The sequence below is a fragment of the Mustelus asterias genome, chromosome 15, assembly GCF_964213995.1.
Source record: "Mustelus asterias chromosome 15, sMusAst1.hap1.1, whole genome shotgun sequence".
NCBI lineage: Eukaryota > Metazoa > Chordata > Chondrichthyes > Carcharhiniformes > Triakidae > Mustelus > Mustelus asterias.
Genome location: NC_135815.1, coordinates 25,322,700 through 25,345,226, shown reverse-complemented (window position 1 = coordinate 25,345,226; position 22,527 = coordinate 25,322,700). Strand labels below are relative to the sequence as shown.

Here is a 22,527-nt window from a genome sequence, read left to right as displayed (position 1 = left end):
GATGACTCCCTGCAGCATTGAGAATCCCACTACCTTGCCAAAACCACGTGCCTGCTAATCTTGCTTCTTTCTGTTAGAGGGAAAGTGATGAAGTCCCCTCTCTTGGGTGTACGTGGCCTTCGCCACCTCTCAGATCCAGTGATGGAAGGAGAACTAGGAAATGTTGGCAATGTCCTCTGCTCTCGCCGAGAAGGGTTCAGTTTTGTAGAAGCTGAGAGTGATGGTGACCTTGACGGCTACCGGCAATGCTATCCTCATCATGTGAATCATAGGTGCGTCGGGCATTGCTGCAATCCGACCTGGAGGTAGGAAATGTTCTGTTCAAAGACTCTATATTAATGGTGGCTAGGGCTTCTGAGGAGTGAACTCCTCCTTCCTTGGTACAGAGCTTCCTCTCTGTCTGCCTCAGTTCCATCCCCCTGTCATGTTGGAGTCCAGGAGAGACTGCAACTACAGTCCCCATTATGATGAAGCCTTTCTGGTGATAGGTCACAAAACCCATTTGTCCTCCCTGCTAGGATGCTTCAGTGCTTCTTTCCAAAGTCAACAAGTCACCAAACTGCTGTCAGGAACACACTGCAGTATTCCACAAATTTGCAAGAGCAAAAAGCAAGTCAAAAGCACCTCACCTGCAAGTTGGATGGCTGGCTCTTTAAATAACGCTGGTGTGTTCACTGGACATGTGCAGCACAAGTTTGGAGAATGTGTGTCAGATCAACTGGTTGATGTTACGGTCTGCCAACCGTCAATATTTTTGGCGCAAGCACAACACGGGGCTGCGCTTATGTCGCTACCTGCATGTGGGGTGCTGGAAGTGGCCTAAAACACGAGCTGCTCCTGACATTTTCAGGGTCTTTGGTTTCTTTAGCACTGGATCCAGCTGCACTACAAAGCCAAATTTTGCAGCCTTGGTGCCTGAAGTAAATTCAAAGTAAAGCACACTTAGCTTTTACACACATTCTCAAACAGGAAATGCTGCAGATTTTAATTCTTCATTGATTTGTTGAAGAATTATATTAGTATAGATAGAGGAATTAGGTAGCATACATTGTTGTAAGATCACCTGGTTTAGACACAAGAGTTTCAGTGCTGTTTGCACATTGATGAATCAAAACTGCAATTTACCTGGTAAATATATTACAAGACTCAGTTTGACAATACAATTGAAGTACAATGAAAAATATGTTAAATAGCTCTTCTATACCTGTGCCTTCAGGTGAAATCTGTCATGTTGGAACTTAGCTTGAGTCATGTGGCCAATCATGTAATTGGAGGCCGTGTCTTTCGGGGGATCTCTGGTGGTGAAAGACGTCGGGTCTCTATAGCAGCACAGCTTCTTCAAGATCCCAGTAAGATCCTGTTTAAATATAACGTTAATCCAATTTTGCTTTAATAACTTGTATTTGCACCCCATTCGGGAGTGCCAAAGGAAGGACTTGCATTTCCTGATCTCAGGCTTTCTAATTGATAGATTCAGCTGGATTATACAGAGAATAATGAGTACCAGGTTTAACGATAATCAGTCATCTAATAGAATGGTTTATCTTGTAATATCGCAAAGACTACCTAGGATGTGATTACAAAGTAGTAATTTAATTGAGAGTTGTGAATTCAAATATAATGGGAGGATGGTTGGTTTTTAGTCTGAACCCACAACGTTTGACCACAACTTTGATTTTGAAGTCAATTCTGTATTTAAATGTGATTAATATTTGATTGTTTGAATAGTTTCCTTTTTGCTAATTTAGCAGTCATATTTCAGAATCAGCAACATAAGTGTGCTATTTGGAGTTTCTGTACAATTTCTGTACAATGGCAGCACGGTGGCATAGTGGTTAACACTGCTGCCTTATAGTACCAGGGACCCGGGTTCGATTCCTGGCTTGGGCCACTGTCTGTGTAGATTTTGCATATTCTCCCCCTGTCTTTGTGGGTTTCCTCTGGGTTCTCCAGTTTCCTCCCACAGTCCAAAGATGTGTGGGTTATGTGATTTGGCCATGCTAAATTGGCCCTTGGTGTCAGGGGGACTAGCTAGAGTAAATGCGTGGGTTTATGGGGATAGGACCGGGTGGGATTGTGGTTGGTGCAGACTCGATGGGCCGGATGGCCTCCTTCTGCACTGTAGGATTCTATAATTTATAAGTGACTTTTTAAATATGCTACGGTTTTACCTTTCAAGTTGTTGTGCTATTTTAACAAGAGAATGCTAACTTTTTTTCTGCGATACAACTTTTAAAATTGAAAATTCTTGCTGAAAGGCCAAGGCTTAATTTGTAATATTAACACCATTGTGCATTACTTGGATCTTCTGTACAGTTTATCTTATATTTCAATAAATGCCATCTGTTTTTTAATCAGAAGTAATTTTACTCGATGAACCAACCACAGGATTGGACAGTATGACATCCAACCAAATTATTGTCCTGCTTTCTGAACTAGCTCACAAAAATAGAATTGTGATCTTAACAATTCATCAACCCAGATCAGAACTTTTCAAGGTGAGTATGCTGTGAATGTAGTTGATTAAGTTTTGTCAAATTAAGGGCTTTGAAGGGTGAATGTGATCACACTACAAATTTATAATCTATTTGCCTAGGTAGTGCAGTGCATTTTTACTATGCGATATTGGGGAGGAAAGAGTCTCTGGGAGATTCTTGTATCAAAATCCTACAATTGCAATTTAGAAAAACAATTTTGTTGCAAGTGGCAACTAAAGAAAATCTTTTCCAACTGAAGGACCCAATGCCAGACTAAATGCAATAATGCTAACCCCGCCACCTCATCAATCAGGAGACAAGGGGAGGTGGTGGCTTAGTGGTAGTGTCACTGAACTAGTAATCCAGAGACCCAGGCTAATGAGGACTCGGGTTTGAATCCCACCATTAGAGATGGTGAAATTTGAATCCAAAAAAATCTGGAATTAAAAGTCTAAGGATGACCAATAATTGTAATTGCTGCAGTTATGTGATTAGTGCATGCCTTGTCTTTCACAATAATTATTGGGATATTTACCTCTTTAAAAATAATGACTGCTGTTTTATAGAAAGTGGTCAGGGACTGGCAAAATGTTTTTTTTTAAAACCTGCAGCAGTTTTGAGGCCTTGCAGGGCTGCTGTCTGTATCCGAGCTGCCAGAGAGCACACAGAGGGCTGGATTTTCTTGGAATTAGGTGGAGTCCGCGGACCTTTAAAAACGGTGGGAAGGACTCGGATGTGGAAGCCCCAAACCCATTTCCAACAGATTCACATCTTGCTGGCAAACTCAGTCGGGTCATTTTAACTTAGTGTCCATCCGGGAACTGCTCCTGTGTTCGGTGGGCCTGATTTTATCCTACCCCGCCGCTCCAGAACAAAAATTGGGTCTGATGGAGGGAGCCCTTTCAATCAAGATGAGTTTGCCAATTGGAGAAATTTCCTGAGTCAAGTAACCCACCTCGGTCATGAAACAGGGTTAGAGTGAGATCAGAGAAATAAAACTTACACTTAAAAAAAATCAATAGTCCCACATAAGTCAAAATTTAAGAAATTTAGTCACCACAATTTGGAGTCAAATCCTCTTTTTTATTATTTTACTTGTGGCAAATTTCTTATACAGTTAGCAGACAAATTAGTCATTACTGAAGCAAAATTGGTAATCTTTATATTTCCTTTGAATTTCATATAATCGCTGAAAAATAAATGGGATCCCTGTATAAGAAACTTCCTAATATTTTTAGGATATGATCAGAGATGTGAGGTTTCTTATGCATGGGATTTTAAACTCATTAAATAAAATGTTATGTGATGGACAATATCTATAGAAAGGAAAATCCACAAGTGCAAATTCCAGGGCGTGTAGCAGGTAACACACTGGTTGTTGAAATACATATATTAATTACATTTGTATTGACAGTCTGAGTATCAGGATAACACAATTTATTTGTTCCTTGTTTGGCATCAGGACTTTTAAAAAATCATTTTCATTCTGATCATCCAATATCCTAACTGACTTTCTAAATAGCTCTATAGATGGAATGCTAAAAGTGATATTAAGCATATCCAAAATACACATATTTTCATGAGAAAACACTAACGGTAGAAGTCCGAAATTAAAAATTAAAAATGTCCACAATGCTCAGTTGCAGTTATGATCTAACAGAAAAAGATAGTTTCCTTCTATTTTCTATACTTACCCGTACTTGGGGGAGTTTTTAACAGCATGTGTACAATACTGTTTAATTTCCTCTTGTGCAAATTTCTCAAGTTGTTTGACAGAATTGGCATAATGACGTGTGGAGAGATGGTGTTTTGTGGCGGAACTGAAGAAATGGTAGAATTTTTCAGCAGCTGTGGCTATCAGTGTCCTGAATACTGCAACCCTTTTGATTTATATGGTAAGTAATCTTCCGAGTATCTGATCCTTAGAAAAAAGGGAAAGAAGCCATTAACTCTGCAAATCGGAGATCCAAACCTCAGTGAGCTGGAAGTGGAAAACAAATTTAGCAGCTTTTAAGAGAGAAAGATAGGCTGACATTTTTGGTCGGGCTGTACAAACGGTTCACCTTCTTGCTTTTGTATAGTTTTATTTTCTGAGTTGTGCCGTCTTTTAGTTATTCAAGAAACTTTAAAAATCTGTTCAAAACTTACTTACCTCCTTGATGCGCGATTAATTCACTCGGGAGGCTGGATCGTACCCGGGAAATAAAGGCTTTTATTAGCAACAAGAATAGAGCATACTGCTTAACAATACAATCCCAGACTAAAGGGTCACTAGGAAGTGCAGTGACCTTTATACTCCTATAGGAAGGCGGAGCCAACCGGAGTGTACCACAGAACAATGCCAACAGGTGGAACACCCCAACCCTAACCCCAACAGTAACAAGAGTAACATATGTACAAGTACCCATAGTGATAACCATCTATGGTTCAGTACCCATAGTGGTAACCATCTATGGTTCACCACACTCCTTTAACAAAGAAAACTGTTCCAAGCTACATTGTAGAGCTGCAATCAGATAAAAATGGACATTGAGGCAAACAGAGATATTTATACATCAACAAGGTAGGCTTTAAAGAAGATCTTAAAAATAGGCTGTGGGAGGTGGAGAGACAGACAGATTTAAGGAAGGAATTGCGGAGTGCGATGCTTATACAAGTGAAGGCACAGCTATCAACAGGAAGGTGATGGAAAGGGTGAGGGAAGCTGAAAAGCACATAGTTAGAGGCTTGGAGTTAGGGGTTGGGGATGAGAGCAGGGGTGGTTAAGGAGCTAGGAAAGGATAAGGCTATGAAGAGATTTAAACATGGAGATAATATTCAGTTGGAGATGGACGCAGAATGTTAATGTCAACAAAACAAAGGAGATAGACATTGACTTTAGGAAGCAGTGGAGGGCATGCCCCTGTCTACATCAATGGGGATGAAGTAGAAATGTTTGAGAGCTTCAGGTTTTTAGGTGTCCAGATCACCAACAACCTGTCCTGGTCCCTCTTTTTGGACACTATAGTTAAGAAAGCCTACCAACACCTCTACTTTCTCAGGAGACTAAGGAAATTTGGCATGAGCGCTACAACTCTCACCAACTTTTACAGATGCACCATAGAAAGCATTCTTTCTGGTTGGATCACAGTTTGGTATGGCTCCTGCTCTGTCCAAGACCGCAAGAAATTACAAAGGGTCGTGAATGAAGCCCAGTCCACAAACCAGCCTCCCACCCATTGACACTCTACACTTCCCGCTGCTTCGGAAAAGCAGCCAGCATAATCAAGGACCCCACGCATGCCAGCATACTCTCTTCCACCTTCTTCCGTTGGGAAAAATATACAAAAGTCTGAGATCATGTACCAACCGACTCAAAAACAGCTTCTTCCCTGCTGCCATCGGACCTTTGAATGGAGCTACCTTGCATTAAGTTGATCTTTCTTTACACCCTAGTTATGACAGTAACACTACATTCTGCACTCCTTTCCTTCCCTATATACGGTATGCTTTGTCTGTATAGCGCGCAAGAAACAATATTTTTCACTGTTCATTGTTGGGCGGCATGGCGGCACAATGATTCGCACTGCTGCCTCACAGCACCAGGGACTGGGATTCAATACCAGCCTCGGGGTCACTGTCTGTGCGCAGTTTGCACATTCTCCCCGTGTCTGCATGGATTTCCTCTGGGTGCTCCGGTTTCTTCCCGCAGTCCAAAGATGTGCAGGTTAGGTTGATTGGCCATGCTAAATTGACCCTAGTGTCGGGGGATTGGCAGGGTGAATATGTGGGATTACAGGAATAGGGCCTGGGTCAGATTGTTGTCGGTGCAGACTCGATGGACCGAATGGCCTCCTTCTGCACTGTAGGGAATTCTATGATTCTATGATATGTAAACTAATACATGTGACAAGAATAAATCAAATCAATGCTGACCAGGAAGGCTGGGAGGATGGGTGAAAGGAACTTGGTGTGGTGGGTAACATGCTCTATATGACCTGAGGTTTACATGGGGGAAGGATGGTATACCAGCCAGGAAAGCATTGGAACTGTCAAGTCTGGATGTGGCCTCGGCATGGATGTTTGTTTCAGCAGCAGATGCAGAAGCAGGGATGAAGGTGGGTAACACTGCAGATGGGCTTATAATGGAGTTTATTTGAGGTTATAAGGATTGAGAATGAGAGAGTACAGTTTTAAATAACTGCCAAAAAAAAAACAAAAGCAGTATGAAAAAAATAAATTCATGCAGTGAGTGGTTAAGATTTGGAATGCACTGCCTGAGAGTGTGATGGAGGAAGGTTTAATTGAAGCATTCAGAATGGAATTAGACTATTATCTGCAAAGGACGGATGTGCAGGATTACTGGGAGGAGGCAGGAAAATGGCACTAAGTGAATTGCTCATTTGAAGAGCTGGTGCAATCACAATGGGCTGAATGGCCTCCTTCTTCACTGTAACAATTCTGTGGTCCTGTAGCTCCGCCTATGGTCAAATAGGACATTGAGATTGCAAATGCTCTTGTTCAGCTTGGGAGGGAAGTGGAATTGTTGCAAGAGTGCAGAGTTCAAACATGCATACGACCTTTCAACTGCAACTGTAAGATGTTCCCCCTTCCCTCCATCATTTAGTTATTTTTCCTTTTGCTCTTAGGCATACTTTGCCATACAGTTACATGGTCAAGAGACTAATTGGCCTGACACTAATGCTCAGTGATTTTTGTCTTTTCATTAACTTTTCTTATGCTCTCCTTATGAGCAGGGAATTGGGTGAAAAAAGAAAATGGGTTAATGAAAGAAGGCAGAACTTTCTGTGAAAGTATTAACAGCCTAATGATTAAATTAACTCAATGGTACCTGCTTTTGGTTTTATAGTTTTTTAAAAATTAAAATCAGGAGCAGATCTCCAATATTACTCACACCCCCAGCATTGAGGAATGCAATCTCCCTAATTAATGCTGACAGTCCAGTCCCTGCAGTAATTGTTGGTTGCAAGTCTCCTTGTAACAGATTCTGCAGAATATTGAATGGTGCATAAGCAGAGCAAGGAAAGCAGTTCCTTGAGTTTGTAATTGAATGGCACAATGATGAGGAATCTCCTTGCCAGATGCCAGAGGAAGATTTGCCTTTAGTGCCAATTTGAAATGGGTCAGATTTGTGTTCTCTATGTGTGGAATGTCACAGATCTCCAGTTAATAACTATTTTACATTGGATTTAATTGTAAATGTATAATGGGCACCTTCAGGATTGTAGCACAAAATGCAAATGGGCAGAAAATGATCAAGTTGATGAACTTTATTTGCATCCGCAATTCTGAGATTTCTGCACTTTCAATGATGGACATTTTCAAACTCTAGTTCTGGACTCTTGCTTGAAATCGTTTTCCAGGCAGGAGAAGATGTGACCGGCTTAACATCAATTTGTTTGAAAGAAACTGAATACATTTGGAGAAACATTTACACGTCTGTTAATTTGTTCATGCTCATTTTTGCAGTGGATCTGTCTTCCGTTGACACCAGAAACAAGGAAAGAGAACTTGAGACTTACAGCAGAGTCCAAGAAATTTCATTCGCGTATCGAAATTCAAAAATATTTAGTAATGCACTGGAGAATATTAAAGCAGCGAAGCAAACAAAGAAGTCATCATCCATTCCTTTCAAGAGCAGAGACTCTCCAAACACAGCTGTTAAATTCTTGATACTGATCAGGTATAACTAGAGGAACAACTTGTATTTATACATATTACAATGCATATATCATCTAATCTTAATGGATTAAATATAAAGTTGATACAGATTTAGAGATTTCAGTAACGAGAGATGAAGGGCAGGACTTACCCAGTGGGCTTCAGGACCTCGCTGAGAAGCTCAAATGTGGATCTGAAGCCCCTGCACTGTGGAGAATGTCACTTCCTTGCTATTATCCCAAACTTGGCTAATTGGCCAGAAGGCAGGCTCACTGTTCATTTAAGGACAGTGGGTGGATCAAAGCTGGATGGCCAACAGGAGACCCTCCAGTAAAGAAGTAGCAACATCTACCATGACCATTAGTGAGGGAGAGAGCACCCCAAAATAGATATGTTAAAAACAGTTTTAAAGATTAATAGGATTTAAAAAAACATACATATTTGTTCTTGGGATGTTATAATTGCTGGCAAGATCAGCATCCTTAATTGCCCTTGAGAAGGTGATGGTAAACTACCTTCTCGAACCGCTGGAGTTCTTGTCTTGTAGGTTCACGCACAGTGCTTTTTCTTTCTGAACAGTTTTCTTGGAAGCGGATACGATAGTGACTTTTAAGGGGCGTCTTGACAAATACATGAATAGGATGGGAATAGAGGGATATGGTCCTCGGAAGGGTAGGGGGTTTTAGTTCAGTCGGGCAGCATGGTCGGTGCAGGCTTGGAGGGCCGAAGGGCCTGTTCCTGTGCTGTAATTTTCTTTGCTCTTTGCTCTTTACATCATTTCAGAGGACAATTAATCACATTGATGTAGATCTGGAGTCACAAGTAGGACAGACTGGGTAAGGATGGCCGACTTCCTCTCCTGAAGACCATGTGAACCAAATGGTTTTGTATGACAATCCAATAGTTTCATTGTCATTGTTAATTAGACTTGTTCGAATTGTCAATGAATTAATTACATTTAATATCTTCCAGCTTCTGTGGTGGGATTTGAATGCAAGTCCCTGGAGTAGTAGTCCAGGTCACTGGACTATTGGTCTAATTACACTATCTCTGTGCTACCATCCCTCTTGATTATTATTCATCCGGGTCCAATAACATAACCTCAACACGGAAGTATAATGTGGAATTGATCTGTGCATGCAGCTGATTTTATCCAAATTAACAAGACTCTATTTTATCAAAACACATGAATCTTACTTATACATACTTAGATTGTGTGTTTTGTTACTTGGAGGTGAATGGTAGAGGAAGGATGACTTTGTTTATTAACTGCTTATGTGTTGAGTTGGGGAAATGCACAAGCCCAAAAGAAAGACAGAAGTCCAGGGTGAAATCAATCCATGTCACTCTTGCTGAGCTCCTACAGGTAAATTATATTCCTGTCTTATTTACCCAACCTTAGTATTCCCATGGATAGTGCTGTAGTGGCGTAAGAGAAGAGATGGCAGAGCTGATATATTTTGGGCTGCCAGTTGATATGGTCAAACACTCCAATCACCCAGTTCCCTTTCCCTTCCTGTGAGGAAATGGTAGTTTGTTCCCCACTTTGACTCTTCCCCACAGCTGCATGACCTGAAGTAGGAATTTACCAAGTAGCCAATTATTAGTATAAACCTGCTCCATGTCAGAGTGCCATCATCCACTTAGGAAAATGCATACTTAAAAAAATGTGAATAGAGTACAAATATATTAACATATTTTAACAAAATATAATTTCCAAGTTTATTATATAATCAACAACTGTTTGTATTTCTTAGTAAAATTCATGTTTTGCATTCTTTAGTATAAGAGAGCCTATTTCTTCTCATTTTCATTGCAGACGAATTGCGAGGAATTTATCTAGAAACAAGACTGGGATTATTATGCGTCTCTTCCAAAATCTGCTGTACGGCCTGTTTGTAGTGTTTTTTTTGATGAAGCTGAATAGTGACCCAGCAAAAGGTGCAGTGCAAGACCGAATTGGGGTTATCTACCAAAGCATAGGCGCCTCGCCCTACACTGGGATGCTGAATGCTGTTGCTTTATGTACGTCAGTAATCACGTTTTGGTTTATAGCTTTATAAGTGGTCCATTTAATATGAATAAATAGGTGGCATGATACAAATAAATTGTATTTCAGAGTATTCAGTGCAAAGATAAATTTTGTGAGGGTAACAAAAGGATCAAAATTTGTTTGTAGCTCTTTCAGTTATTCCGAAGAAAGATCAGATTATAGTCAGCAGATTTGTATAGAATGTCTTCAAATATGAATGGCCCTTTCTGAGTATGTTGACTCCGGGTGCTCTGAAATCCGCCCCCTCACATTGAGGGGTAGATTTCAGAGTTCTGGCAGCTATACAGAAATTGCTGACATGCAGGCATTTTTAAATAAATATTCAGTGGTATTTCCGCTACTAAAAATTCTGTAAGTTAGTATTTACAAGTTTATTTACTTTTGTTTGCTTGTTAATTTTCATAAAATTGATACTTCAGTAATATTTACCTTCTTTTTTGAAAACTTAAGATCCTTCATTACGGGCTGTTGGCGATCAGGAAAGTTCAGATGGACTGTATCAGAAATGGCTGATGTTGGTGGCTTATATCATCCACATCATTCCTTTCAGCACTCTCAGTGTGGCTATTTTCAGCTTCTTTGTCTACTGGTAAGAATTGTTTTACCAATCACCAATCAGGAACATTTTAGAATGAGTGTGCTGTGTTGGTACAGAAGAATGACCTGAAGTAAAAAAATTGTGTTTTTATTTTAGTGAGGTTCATTAAATGAATATTTGATTTTTAAAATTTTAATATTGACACTCGTTACTTTACATTCTTTAAATACGCGGTATACTATTAATTTCCCAAATCGTGTTGTGCAACAGAGAAAGAATACATATTTACAAAGGGATACAATGCAAGCTGTCACACACAAAATGACAGCATAATTACAGTAAGAGGACAGTCTGGGATTTAGTGAAGAACTTTTGAATGTGACATTTTCCCCAGTTGCTCTCTCAGCTCTCTAATAAAGGTAATAAATCTTGATAAGGCAGTTGGGTAAAGAGTGTACTGCTAAACCCCAAATTTTCTTAAATCAACAGCTTCTCATATAATAAAGATCAAAACCAGTTGACCTTGATTTGGAAGCAAGGCTGCTTGAGAGCAGTCCAAGGTGCAAGGTTATACAATGACTAGCAGACACATTTTACTGAAAGCATGGTAAATAAACAAAGGAAATGGTGAATTATTGGGGGTGGGATGGAGATCACCTCTTGCTGCTGTGTATTAGTGATGTTAGAGAGTGTCTTCTGATTGTTTTTTGAGATTTTGTTAGCATTTCCTTTCTGAAAGTGCAGGTTTACAGTTTTACTAATGATTAGAAGACGCCTCCCTACTGTGTTTAACATACAGTGGGGATAATTTAGACTTTGGATGACAGTGCAACGTGGCTGATATCTTATCAGCTGCTACTGAAGATATGGAAGTGAAAATCAGAGGAGATGATAGCTGATTCCATAGTGCGCATTCCATACTAATGGCCAAAACTAGAATCACCCCGAATGACTTGAACAAATTCTCTCCTTAATGTTTAATTTGTTTTTTGTGTGGAGAAAACATGCAAAAATACTTAGCTTATCATTTCCATGTGAACTCAATAGTGACCTTACTTAGAATATTGGGGCAAGGTTTTATTTTGGGCACCATCAGCAATTCGGGTACAAATTGTGGCCAAACTGCACGGGTTTTGAAAAGTTTTTTTTTCTCCTAGCGTTTCCACTCAAACATATTTACATATCACCAAACACTGTTGTTGGGGGGGGGGGGGGGGGGGGGGGGGCGATCTTACCTTCTCGTCCCACTGATCAATGGGCGGGGTGAGTTGGTAAGATCGCACAAGCAGCAAAAAATTGGATTCGCATCTGATTTCTCCTCTCTAGCGATCTTAATGGGCTCGGAGGTCTGGCGAGATCAGCCTTGCACCTGGGAAGGGCGTGAGGCTGATTATAATATTTAAATCCATTTAAATACACATTTAAATATTATTAGTGAGCTTGGGATGCAATCATCTGGGCTCATTTGCCTAAGCAGCCTCACCAGTGAAAGTCCTCACCGGCATGAATCACGTATGATTCTCCTGCAATAGGCCGGGCCGGTGTTGGGTGGCGGTCGGCCTGGAAGGTCAGTGATTGCGGGGGGAGGCGGGTGAAATCCAGGGGGGTGGTGGGGGTGGGTGACTGAGAGATCTGCGCATGTGCAATTGCACCCGCTACTCTGAGCTGCCGTCTTTCTGGCGAGCTTAGGCCCCGCACCCTACCCTACTGGCAGGAAACAGATTGTGCAATGCACAGAGTGGCATAAGATTGGACTTGTGATCTCGCCAAAAGAACGGGCCTGAAACTCTCCCATTTTTACATTTGTTCAGGACTTAGAATTTCTTTGGTAAGATCGCCCTCTCTCCTACGAACATTTGGGCAACATTGTAAAATATAATTTTGTTATGAAAATTATTCCTTGATAAAATTATTCCTTCCTACATTTAAGAATGCAGTTGATTAGTATAATTGAAAATGGATTTATGACAAGAATAATCATTTTTAATTAGTGTCAATCCACCACCTGTATATAATCTGATTTTAAATGATTAAGGATGATTTTTTAAATACACAGAACCATTTTTATGTTTTATATTTGAGTACAGTAACAGGTTTCTTAGTGAATTGAAATGAAATTAATTTCAAAAGCTTTGAATACATTCCTTTTCGACACCCAAAAACACCAGTGTAACTTTAGGGTTTTTTCCACATAGGTGCAACTAGCAGAAGCTTCTAGTGATGATTATTTCATCCTGAGGGTGCAGCCAGTTTTGTGGACATGCCTGACTTTTAATGCAATATTTTTCAAACCAGCACCAAAGATTGTGGAAACTCAGTTTACATGGGACACAACTTGTGCTGGAAATTCCTTAATCCTTTGTACTGGTTTCACCAATTTTGGGTAATTTTAGCTATTGAGCTAAAACTTCTGAACAAAATGCTTATTTTTGCCAATTTGCAAAAAAGAAACTTTACAAAAGATACAGAAGGCAATGCAAAGAGGATGATGAGGAAGTCTCAAAATTAAATCTAGAAAGAAATTTGGTTTATTTGGATTCTTATCGAAGTAAGGGACATCTTGACAAATACATGAATATGATGGGAATAGAGGGATATGGTCTCCGAAAGAGTAGGTGGTTTTAGTTCAGTCGAGCAGCATGGTCGGTACAGGTGTGGAGGGCCAAAGGGCCTGTTCCTGCTGTAATTTTCTTTGTTCTTAACGAAATGCAACTTTTTACTTCAATGTATATGAAGTTTAAAGTTTATTTATTAATGTCACAAATAGACTTACATTAGCACTGCAATGAAGTTACTGTGAAAAGCCCCTAGTCGCCACACTCCAACGCCTGTTCGGGTACACTGAGGGAGAATTTAGCACGGCCAATGCATCTAACCAGCACGCCTTTCAGATTGCGGGAGGAAACTGGAGCACCCGGAGGAAACCCACGCAGACACGGGGAGAACATGCAAACTCCACACAGACAGTGGCCCCAGCCAAGAATCGAACCCAAGTCCTTGGCCCCGAGAGGTAGCAGTGCTAACCACTGTGCCAGCATGTCACACTATATATGTAAGAACAGAAAGCTTAAATGAAAATTAGGGAAAAATACATTTTAAAGCAGACACCAGAAAAACACATCTGGTTTATTGAAAATACAGTTGTGCTTTAGAGGTAAGCTTTGATTCACAGAATTACTTATTCTTAACTCTATCTTTTCCTCTGCTTCAATTTCCCACGCAGATAGTGTGTACAATTAACTATTTATATGGATTATGATGATTTTACCTCTGCAAATGTTATCAATAGAGAGGAGATTATTTTAATTGTCTGACTTTGTTTTTCAGGACTTTGGGATTGTTTCCATTGTGGGAGCGTTTTGGCTGTTTCTTTGCTGTACTTATAGTTCCACATCTGGTTGGTGAACTTCTGACACTGATCTTACTTGGTGTTGTTCAGAATCCAAATATAGTAAACAGTGCCGTTGCTTTAATTAATGTAGCAGGAATTCTACTTGGATCAGGTTTCTTAAGGTGAGAAGTTTTGGAATGCAATATATGACCCCGATAACACTGTTGCATGCAGGATATTCTGTTATGTATGATGGAGTTTTATATCATATAACACTCAATATAGGATTCTACTTGTAAGGGGGAGCTGTGCATAACCTGCCCTTTACTGTCACAAAATCTAGTTGTTATCACAATTAGGGATTAATTACTAGTGGACACATTAGAACCAAATTTAATGTCCTCCCAAAATGGAAATGGGAAGGTAGTGGGATGAAAATGCCTTGCACCACCACTCACAGTATGACCACTACCATTTACCCAAGCATTCAGGAAGGCAGAGCATGCACGCCCCAGTTTCAGGCCTTCGTACAATATACAACATGCCTGTATGTCATGTAGGATCCAATGTAATTTTAAGGTACATTGAATCTACTACATGTAGGCATTGAGTAGACTAACTAGCAATGCTTAAAGGGACTGATATTTTGTTAAAAGTTGTTTTCGTTCAAGTTTCTGCATTTCCTTGTGAGCTCTGCCTCTAATGTAATGTATTCATGGGAACTGAAAGCAAACCTGCATAAAATATTTTAGCAAATAATTTTGATTCTCTCACCCCACCACAGTTTTATAATACAATCAGAGCAGTTACAACACTGGCATCTACCCGACAATGTGGAAAATTGTCCATGTATGACCTGTCCACAAAATGTAGGATAAATCCAATCTGGCCAGTTACCAGCCCACCAGTATACTTTCATTCACCAGCAAAGTAATGGAAGGAGTAATCCACTGTTCTTTCAAGCAGCATCTAAATAACAATAACCTGCTCGGTTGAGTTCCAGTCCCATCAGGGCCACTTGGCTCCTGATCTCATTACAGCCTTGGTCCAACCATGGACAAAAGAGCTGAATTCAAAGGGAAAGGGAGAGTTACTGCCCTTGACATCAGGGTAACATTTGGCTGAGTGTGGCATCAAGAGCCCCAGCAAGACTGAAGTCGATGGGAATTGGAGAGAAAACTCCACTGGTTGGAATCATACTCAGCACAGAAGATAATATACTTGTTGGAGGCCAATCATCTCAGGCCCAATCATCAGCTGCTTAAGCAATGACTTTTTCTCCATCATAAGGTCAGAGGTGGGGAAGTTGGCTGATTGCACAATGTTCAGAACCATATGCATCCCTCAGATACTGAAGCAATCTTTGTCCGTATGCAGTTAGACCTGGACAACATTCAGGCTTCGGCTGATAAGTGATAGGTAACATTCATGCCACACAAGTGCTTGGCAATGATCATCTCCAGCCATCTCCCCCTGACATTCAGTGGCATTACCATCATGAAGCCCTAACCATCAATATCCTGAGGGTTTCCATTGATCAAAAACGGAACTGAATTAATCATATACTGTGGCTATAAGAGCAGGGCAGAGGCTGGGAACTCTGCAGTGGGTAACTCACTTCCTGACTTCCTAAAGCTTGCCCACCACATACTAGTCAGGAGTGTGATGGAATACTCTCCACTTGCCTGAATGAATACAGCTTCAACAACACGCAAGAAGCTCTACACAATCCAGGACAATTCAGCACTTCATCCACCATGGTAAACATTCACTTCCTCCATCTCCACGGCACAGTGGCAGCAGTGTGTACCATATACAAGATGCACTGTAGCAACTCACCAAGCCTTCTCGACGGCACTTTCCAAATCCATGCCTCTACCACCTGGAAGGACAAGGCAGTGGTGCATGGGAACACCACTATTTGCAGGTTCTCTTCCAAGCAATAAACCTGACTTGGAACTATATCACTGTTCCTTCACTGTTGTTGGGTCAAAAACCAGGAACTTCCTTCCTAACAGCAGTGTGTGTGTATGTACACCAGATGGACTGCAGCAATTCAAGAAGGTAGCACACCACTTTCTCTAGGACAATGGGATGGGCAACTGCCCTTGCCAGTGGCACTCAGCTCCCACCAAAGAATTTTAAAAATGGTTTAATGAGTAACTGAGGTACATGATCAGGACAATGACAGGTGTGATTCTTGTGCTGAATTAGATCATCAAGACTGAAGCAGCTATTAGAGTAGTATGCATATCCTCAGTACAGCACATTCAAGAGAATGTGGCGGATGGTGGCACAGTGGTTAGCACTGCTGTCTCACAGCGCCAGGAACCCGGGTTCAATTCCGGCCTCAGGTGACTGTGTGGAGTTTGCATGTTCTACCCTGTGTGGGTTTCCTCCGGGTGCTCTGGTTTCCTCCCACAATCCAGAAATGTGCGGGTTAGGTTGATTAGCCATGGAAAATTGCCCCTTAATATCAGGGGGCTAGCAGGGTAAATATGTGAGCTTACAGGGATAGGGTCTGGGTGGCATTGTGGTTGGTGCAGACTCGATGGGCCAAATGGCCTCCTTTTGTAGGGATTCTATGAGAAATCTAAGATTCGCTTCCTGATCAGTATTGTTTGCCCGCATCATGCAAGAGATGATACTTCTAAAGTATTTGATTGGCTGTGAAACACTTTGGGTCTTGAGAGTTCTAAATGAATGCAAATTCTTGCAAGGCAATGCAATGGCCTAATGGTATTATCGTTAGACTATTAATCCAGAAACTCAGCTAATGTGCTGGGGATCCGGGTTCAAATCCCACCATGGCAGATTCAATTCAATGGAAAAATATCTGGAATTAAGAATCTACCGATGACCATGAAACCACCGTTGATTGTCGGAAAAACCCACCTGGTTCACTAATGTCTTTTAGGGAAGGAAATCTGCCGCCCTTACCTGGTCTGGCCTACATGTGACTCCAGAGCACAGCAGTGTGGTTGAACTCTCAACTGCCCTCGGGCAACTAGGGACAGGCAACAAATGTTGGCCAGCCAGCGACACCCATGTCCCACAAATGAAAAAAAAAGTATTCCCTACTAGAAAGTGGAATATAATTGAAAACAATATTGAGTTTAGCTGTGATACCCTCACAAGTTAATACATTGCCAACTGTCAATGTCTAGACTCAAACTTGAAAGATGGCCACCATTGAATGGTTAGGACTCTTAGAACATACCAAAATATTTAGTACCTACAGGGGAGAACGGATAAGATAGAGGAAGACAAATGTATGAATATATTTCAGCAAATGGTTAAACAAGCTGCTGTGAGACAAAATGATTTAATATTGACTTGTTTTAATTTCATAATTCTAGGAGTGCAGAAGATATGCCTGAACCATTTCAATGGCTGAGTTACCTCACATTTCAGAAATATGGAGTAGAGGTCCTGATGGTTAATGAATTTTATGGTTTAAATTTCACATGTTCTAATGGTGAGTGTTTAATTTAAGGAGTTGTGATGAAGAGAAATCCTATGAACTTTGCACCTTATTTGTTTAGAATTAGCTCAGTTGCTTGAACATTGAAGATTGTCCACTTTGACTCAAGGTCAGTACTGCGGTAAATAGGGCCACAGGTTTCATAATTGTTGTACATCCAGGAAGGGCAAGTTTCACAAAGTTTTGAAAAACCTTAACTAGAAAAACAGATGGGGGTATACTGACTGTGTGCCATAATTGGCAGGGGCACAGATTACTTTCATAAAACTTTATAGTTAAATACTAAGAGGCAAGCATATTAAATAATACATTTAGAGATTAGATTAATAAATTGTTACTTTTTTCTGCGATTACCTAAGGCTGTGGATTTGATAGCTTTGAAATTAAGTATTTAAATTAGTGTTAAGACTGAAAGCTACATTCTCACCAGATATATATTTAAAAGTTTGTATTGAAGTAGAAACAAAACTACTGTTCCAGTGAAGTTCAATACAAGCTCCAAGACTTCAGATCATAGCTTTACAAAAAAAGATGCTGGCAGTGTGGTGGGCATGTCAGCTTCCAGACTAGGTGAGGCATTTGGAGGTTTTGGAGTGGAGTGCTAGGAGAGGCACCTATACCTGTTAATCCTTTGTGTGTCCCCCATCACCTCCCCAATCCCCACCTGCTCCCCCCACCTCCCCACCCCCCATACCCCCTCCCCCTCTCCCTCTCCCCACCTCCACCACCACTAGTTTTGGTTGATCCCTTGTCAGCATTTTCTGATTTCATTACAGACTTCATCTGCATGCTGTCTGGGTTTTCCATTTGTGATGTGGAGATGTTGGCGTTGGACTGGGATAAACACAATAAGGAGTCTAACAACACCAGGTTAAAGTCCAACAGGTTCATTTGGTAGCAAACGCCAGTAGCTTTCGGAGCGCTGCTCCTTCATCAGGTGAGTGGGAGATCTGCTCATATACAGCAAACAGGGCATATATTCATTATTCTGTAAATTGAGTTTGTGTCTTTATATGCCCTGTTTGCTGTTTATGAGCAGATCTCCCACTCACCTGACGAAGGAGCAGCGCTCCGAAAGCTACTGGCGTTTGCTACCAAATTAACCTGTTGGACTTTAACATGGTGTTGTTAGACTCCTTACTGTGTTTTTCCATTTGTCCCATCCTATTGTCTCATCCTCATGGCTTTTGATGTAAAGTTATCTCAGCCTTCCAACAAGCTTCCATTTTTTTGATCAGATTGTCGTTGATTCCAATGATACAAACCAATGTTTGTTTTCCTTTTTCTCTTTCCTTTTTAATTCCATTCACACATTTACCTATTTTGCCCTTTCTATTTCTGAAGGATCCAGCTTGAAACAATTTGTCTGTTCTCTCCATAGATGCTAACTAACCTGATGTGTATTTCCAGCATCCTTTTCATTTCAGATTTCCAACTTTTTTGTTCGCTTTTATTTGTTTTCGAACTGGCAAGGTAGCAAATGTTTTAAAAAGTGAAACCCACAGTCTATTCTGTGAACTACGAAATGCTTTGTTTTCAAAGATTTTGGATGGTGTTGTGTATAGATGATCAGAATATTAAAATGATTGGAGAGTTGGAGAGTGTGGCTGAATTTCACAGGGTTCTTCCTGTACCAGAGATTCAGAGTAATCCGTGAAACATGTATATAGACATAGTTCATGCAATAACAGCTTTTGGACTTTCTCACAGCTTGTTAATTGTCGATTTACAGGTTCATTATCTAGTTAGTCATGCTACTGGATTCATATCTCTTCTTACTGAGTTTGTTTTTGGAAGAGAACTCTTAAAGATGTTGCCGAGAGTGCAAACATAAAACATATATATTACAAATAAAGCTATCTAATTTGTAATGTCCATTCATTAGTACTAAGTAGGACCATTTAGATATCTTAGCTTTTCCTAAAACAATTGCATATGATCTCTGAAATAATAAATGGCCATTTCTGGGATAAACATTTATGCCTTTGGTCTTCTATCTCCCAAAGTAATTGCATCAAACCCACGTCGTAACATTGAGCAAAACACGAGTGCAATAATTGAATATTTATTACATGGCAGGCAGAAGTTCATACAAATTATATTCATAATATGTAACCTGAGATTTCAAATCATTTGTGACCAGTTGTCTTCGATATTTATACCCACAGGTGAACAGTTATCGTCTAACACCACAAATGTTCCCTGCTGGTTTACACAAGGGATTCAGTATCTTGATTCAACATACCCCGGGGCGCCTTCCAGATTTGTGTTTGATTTTCTAATGCTGTATGCTTTCTTGCCTGCTCTAGTTATCCTCGGCATTATTAGTTTCAAGATTAGAGATTTAATCATCCAGAGGTAGTGAGAACAAAGCCTGCAATTTGAAGTATTAACACTCCTGAAGCAATATGAGGGAACTAGACCTTATGATCAATTTTCTCCAATTCAAACACCTCTCCTGCTGGGGTACTTTGCCTTTCCATACTTGAACCACATGACCATTATTCATGTCTGAGTACTTAGTGAATGTTGCCAGGCCCAGTCGACACAGCTAGCACCGCAGCCCAGCCAAATACAATCCTGTCCTCAAATATGCATTCCTGGGAGGGACAAATATAGAGAGGAGGAGACCTATCTGATATCCCCTTTCTCCCGAGACCTTTCTTGTTACTTCAGCCAAGATCTAGTAACACAGCAATGGACTGAGGATCAAACATAGGACATTCTCAATCTGTACAGATTAACCTTTAAACAAACTCACTGGGCCATGAAGAGGTGGAAGAGATCCTTTTCATTCAAACTGACTTGGAATTGGAACCTCTAGTAACATTCAAATGAAAAATGATCAGTGCTCCTCTAACACTGAATGTTGTTAGAGGCTGATAGATGACAAAGCATGTTGGTTATGAAGTTTTTTGAAAATTATGACCATGAACCCATTTTCAAACATTCTTGGTAGCACAATGTGACAAGGCTATTTTGAAAAAGATGATTGTCTTATGGATAAAACAGAATTAATGCTGCTATTAGGCCATGGTTTTTAAATAAATATTTGCTTACATTCCATCTGGAAGGTTTAAGTTGTACACAGATGTATTATTTAATGTGATGTTCAGCATAACAGCTGTTTTGAAAATGTGTTTCCAAATAGAGCACATCACTACAAGACCAATAAATGATTTCATTTTGTTCAAATTATATCACTGTGATGTAATTATGTGAATGTATACATACAATCATAGAATCCCTACAGAAAGCTATTTGGCCCATCGAGCCTGCAGCGACAACAATCCCACCCAGGCCCTATCCCCGTAACCCCACGTATTTACCCTGCTAATCCCCTTGACACTAAGGGGTAATTTATCATGGCCAATCCACCTAACCTGCACATCTTTGGACGGGGGGAGGAAACCAGAGCACCCGTAGGAAACCCATGCCAACACGGGAAGAATGTGCAAACTCCACACAGTCACCCGATGCCGGAATTGAACCCAGGTCCCAGGCGCTGTGAGGCAGCAGTGCTAATCACTGTGTCGTCCCATTTATTGCCCATCCCTAGTTGCCCTTGAGAAGTTGACAGTAACCTGTTGCAGTGAAATGCAATGGACTGTTCTACGAGACTCTCCATGGTCTAGCCTTTAGTGGAGAAGATTTTTCTATATTACAATAAATGATAACACTTCAAAAAATACTCAAAGCCCTTTGAGATGTCCAATGCTATCTGGAGGACTATTAACAGCTACATATGTAAATAGTTCCAGCAGACTGTACTAGATAGTTATGTTGCTGAAGCCAATTGCCATTTTCCTTCCCCCATTTGCTGAGATTAGCTAATTTTTGATACACCATTTTTTAATATCCTCTGATATAGCATATATTAGGGTAATATGGTCATGAAAAGTGCCCTATACATGCAAAGTCCTTATTTGTTTCTCATGTGTAAAACATTTATGATAAGATCTATGTCAGTGTAGCAGTGATCTGCCCAAGGGCAGGCCCTCTGCTCTCATTTCTCCAGTCCTACGCTTTCCAGTCCCGTTCACATAAGAGTCATATTCAACCTCAATGAGTAATATGACAAGAGACATGAGATGGATGCCCATTGCCTCCCTCAGGCGTGCTGAAGGGAAACACAAGTCCTCTTCCCAAAGGATCTTTCACCTGTAAGCAATCATTGTCACTCGAGGTTCCAGCACTTCCACCATCACCACTAAAATATTTATTTGATTGGTTGTGCTGTTGCCATAGCAACATATCCTGAACATGGAACTCTTATCCAAGTCTGAGATGACTCACAGAAGGGCATGGACAATCATCCAGAGGTCTCAAATGACCCTACCACCGTAAGCTATATTGGAGAACATTAAAATCCATGGGTGTATCAAAAATCAACTGGAACATGGCAATTGACTTCAGCAATAGAGCAATCTAGTACCTATTGCTGGAACTGTTTACATCAGTAATTGTTAAACATCGTACATAAAGCATGCACTGCCTGCAAGCATTATATTTCATACAACACTTTGCCAATTTGACCAAATAAGGTAGAGCTTCATACATGGGAATTATCCTTCTTGCTCTTCTCCAACATCAGTGTCACTTTGAATGGTGAATGCAAACAATATTCCACGTGTAGTCTTACCATTCAGCTTTTATTCGCCTCTCACTGTTTATTGTTCACTTTTTCTTCCACTTCTTTTGCATCATGCAACGTTTTCAGTGCAGAAGGTAAGCAGGAGATCTGCTGTTATGCTTCTGCTGTTCCACAGCCTGCAACTGCTTGAAGGTTAATAGTTTTTTGTGACCTCCTGATTATTGTTATAGCTGATTAATTTTGAACCATATACACTTGATTCAAAATCTTTCCAAGCAGCAAGATTTGTTAGATTTTGAAATAAGCTGCAGGAGTGTTGCACGCTGTTTGAATCTTGTGTTTCTTGCTAATGTGGTCTTCCCATTTCTTAGTGACAAATTTTTGATAAT

At 40.5% G+C, this 22,527-nt stretch overlaps 1 protein-coding gene across 1 annotated transcript in view; it reads left to right on the top strand.

Annotated features, from left to right (window-relative positions):
- The window catches only part of abcg5 (ATP-binding cassette, sub-family G (WHITE), member 5), a 30,071-nt gene extending 9,365 nt beyond the window's left edge, over positions 1–20,706 (top strand). The window contains exons 5-13 of the mRNA XM_078230535.1: positions 1,217–1,349; positions 2,359–2,498; positions 4,243–4,372; positions 7,947–8,160; positions 9,958–10,163; positions 10,642–10,780; positions 14,057–14,242; positions 17,420–17,538; positions 19,713–20,706. Coding sequence (XP_078086661.1) covers positions 1,217–1,349; positions 2,359–2,498; positions 4,243–4,372; positions 7,947–8,160; positions 9,958–10,163; positions 10,642–10,780; positions 14,057–14,242; positions 17,420–17,538; positions 19,713–19,906 — 1,461 coding nt within the window. The 3' untranslated portion in view covers positions 19,907–20,706. The remainder of the gene's footprint in view (positions 1–1,216; positions 1,350–2,358; positions 2,499–4,242; positions 4,373–7,946; positions 8,161–9,957; positions 10,164–10,641; positions 10,781–14,056; positions 14,243–17,419; positions 17,539–19,712) is intronic.
- The last annotated feature ends 1,821 nt before the right edge of the window (positions 20,707–22,527 follow it).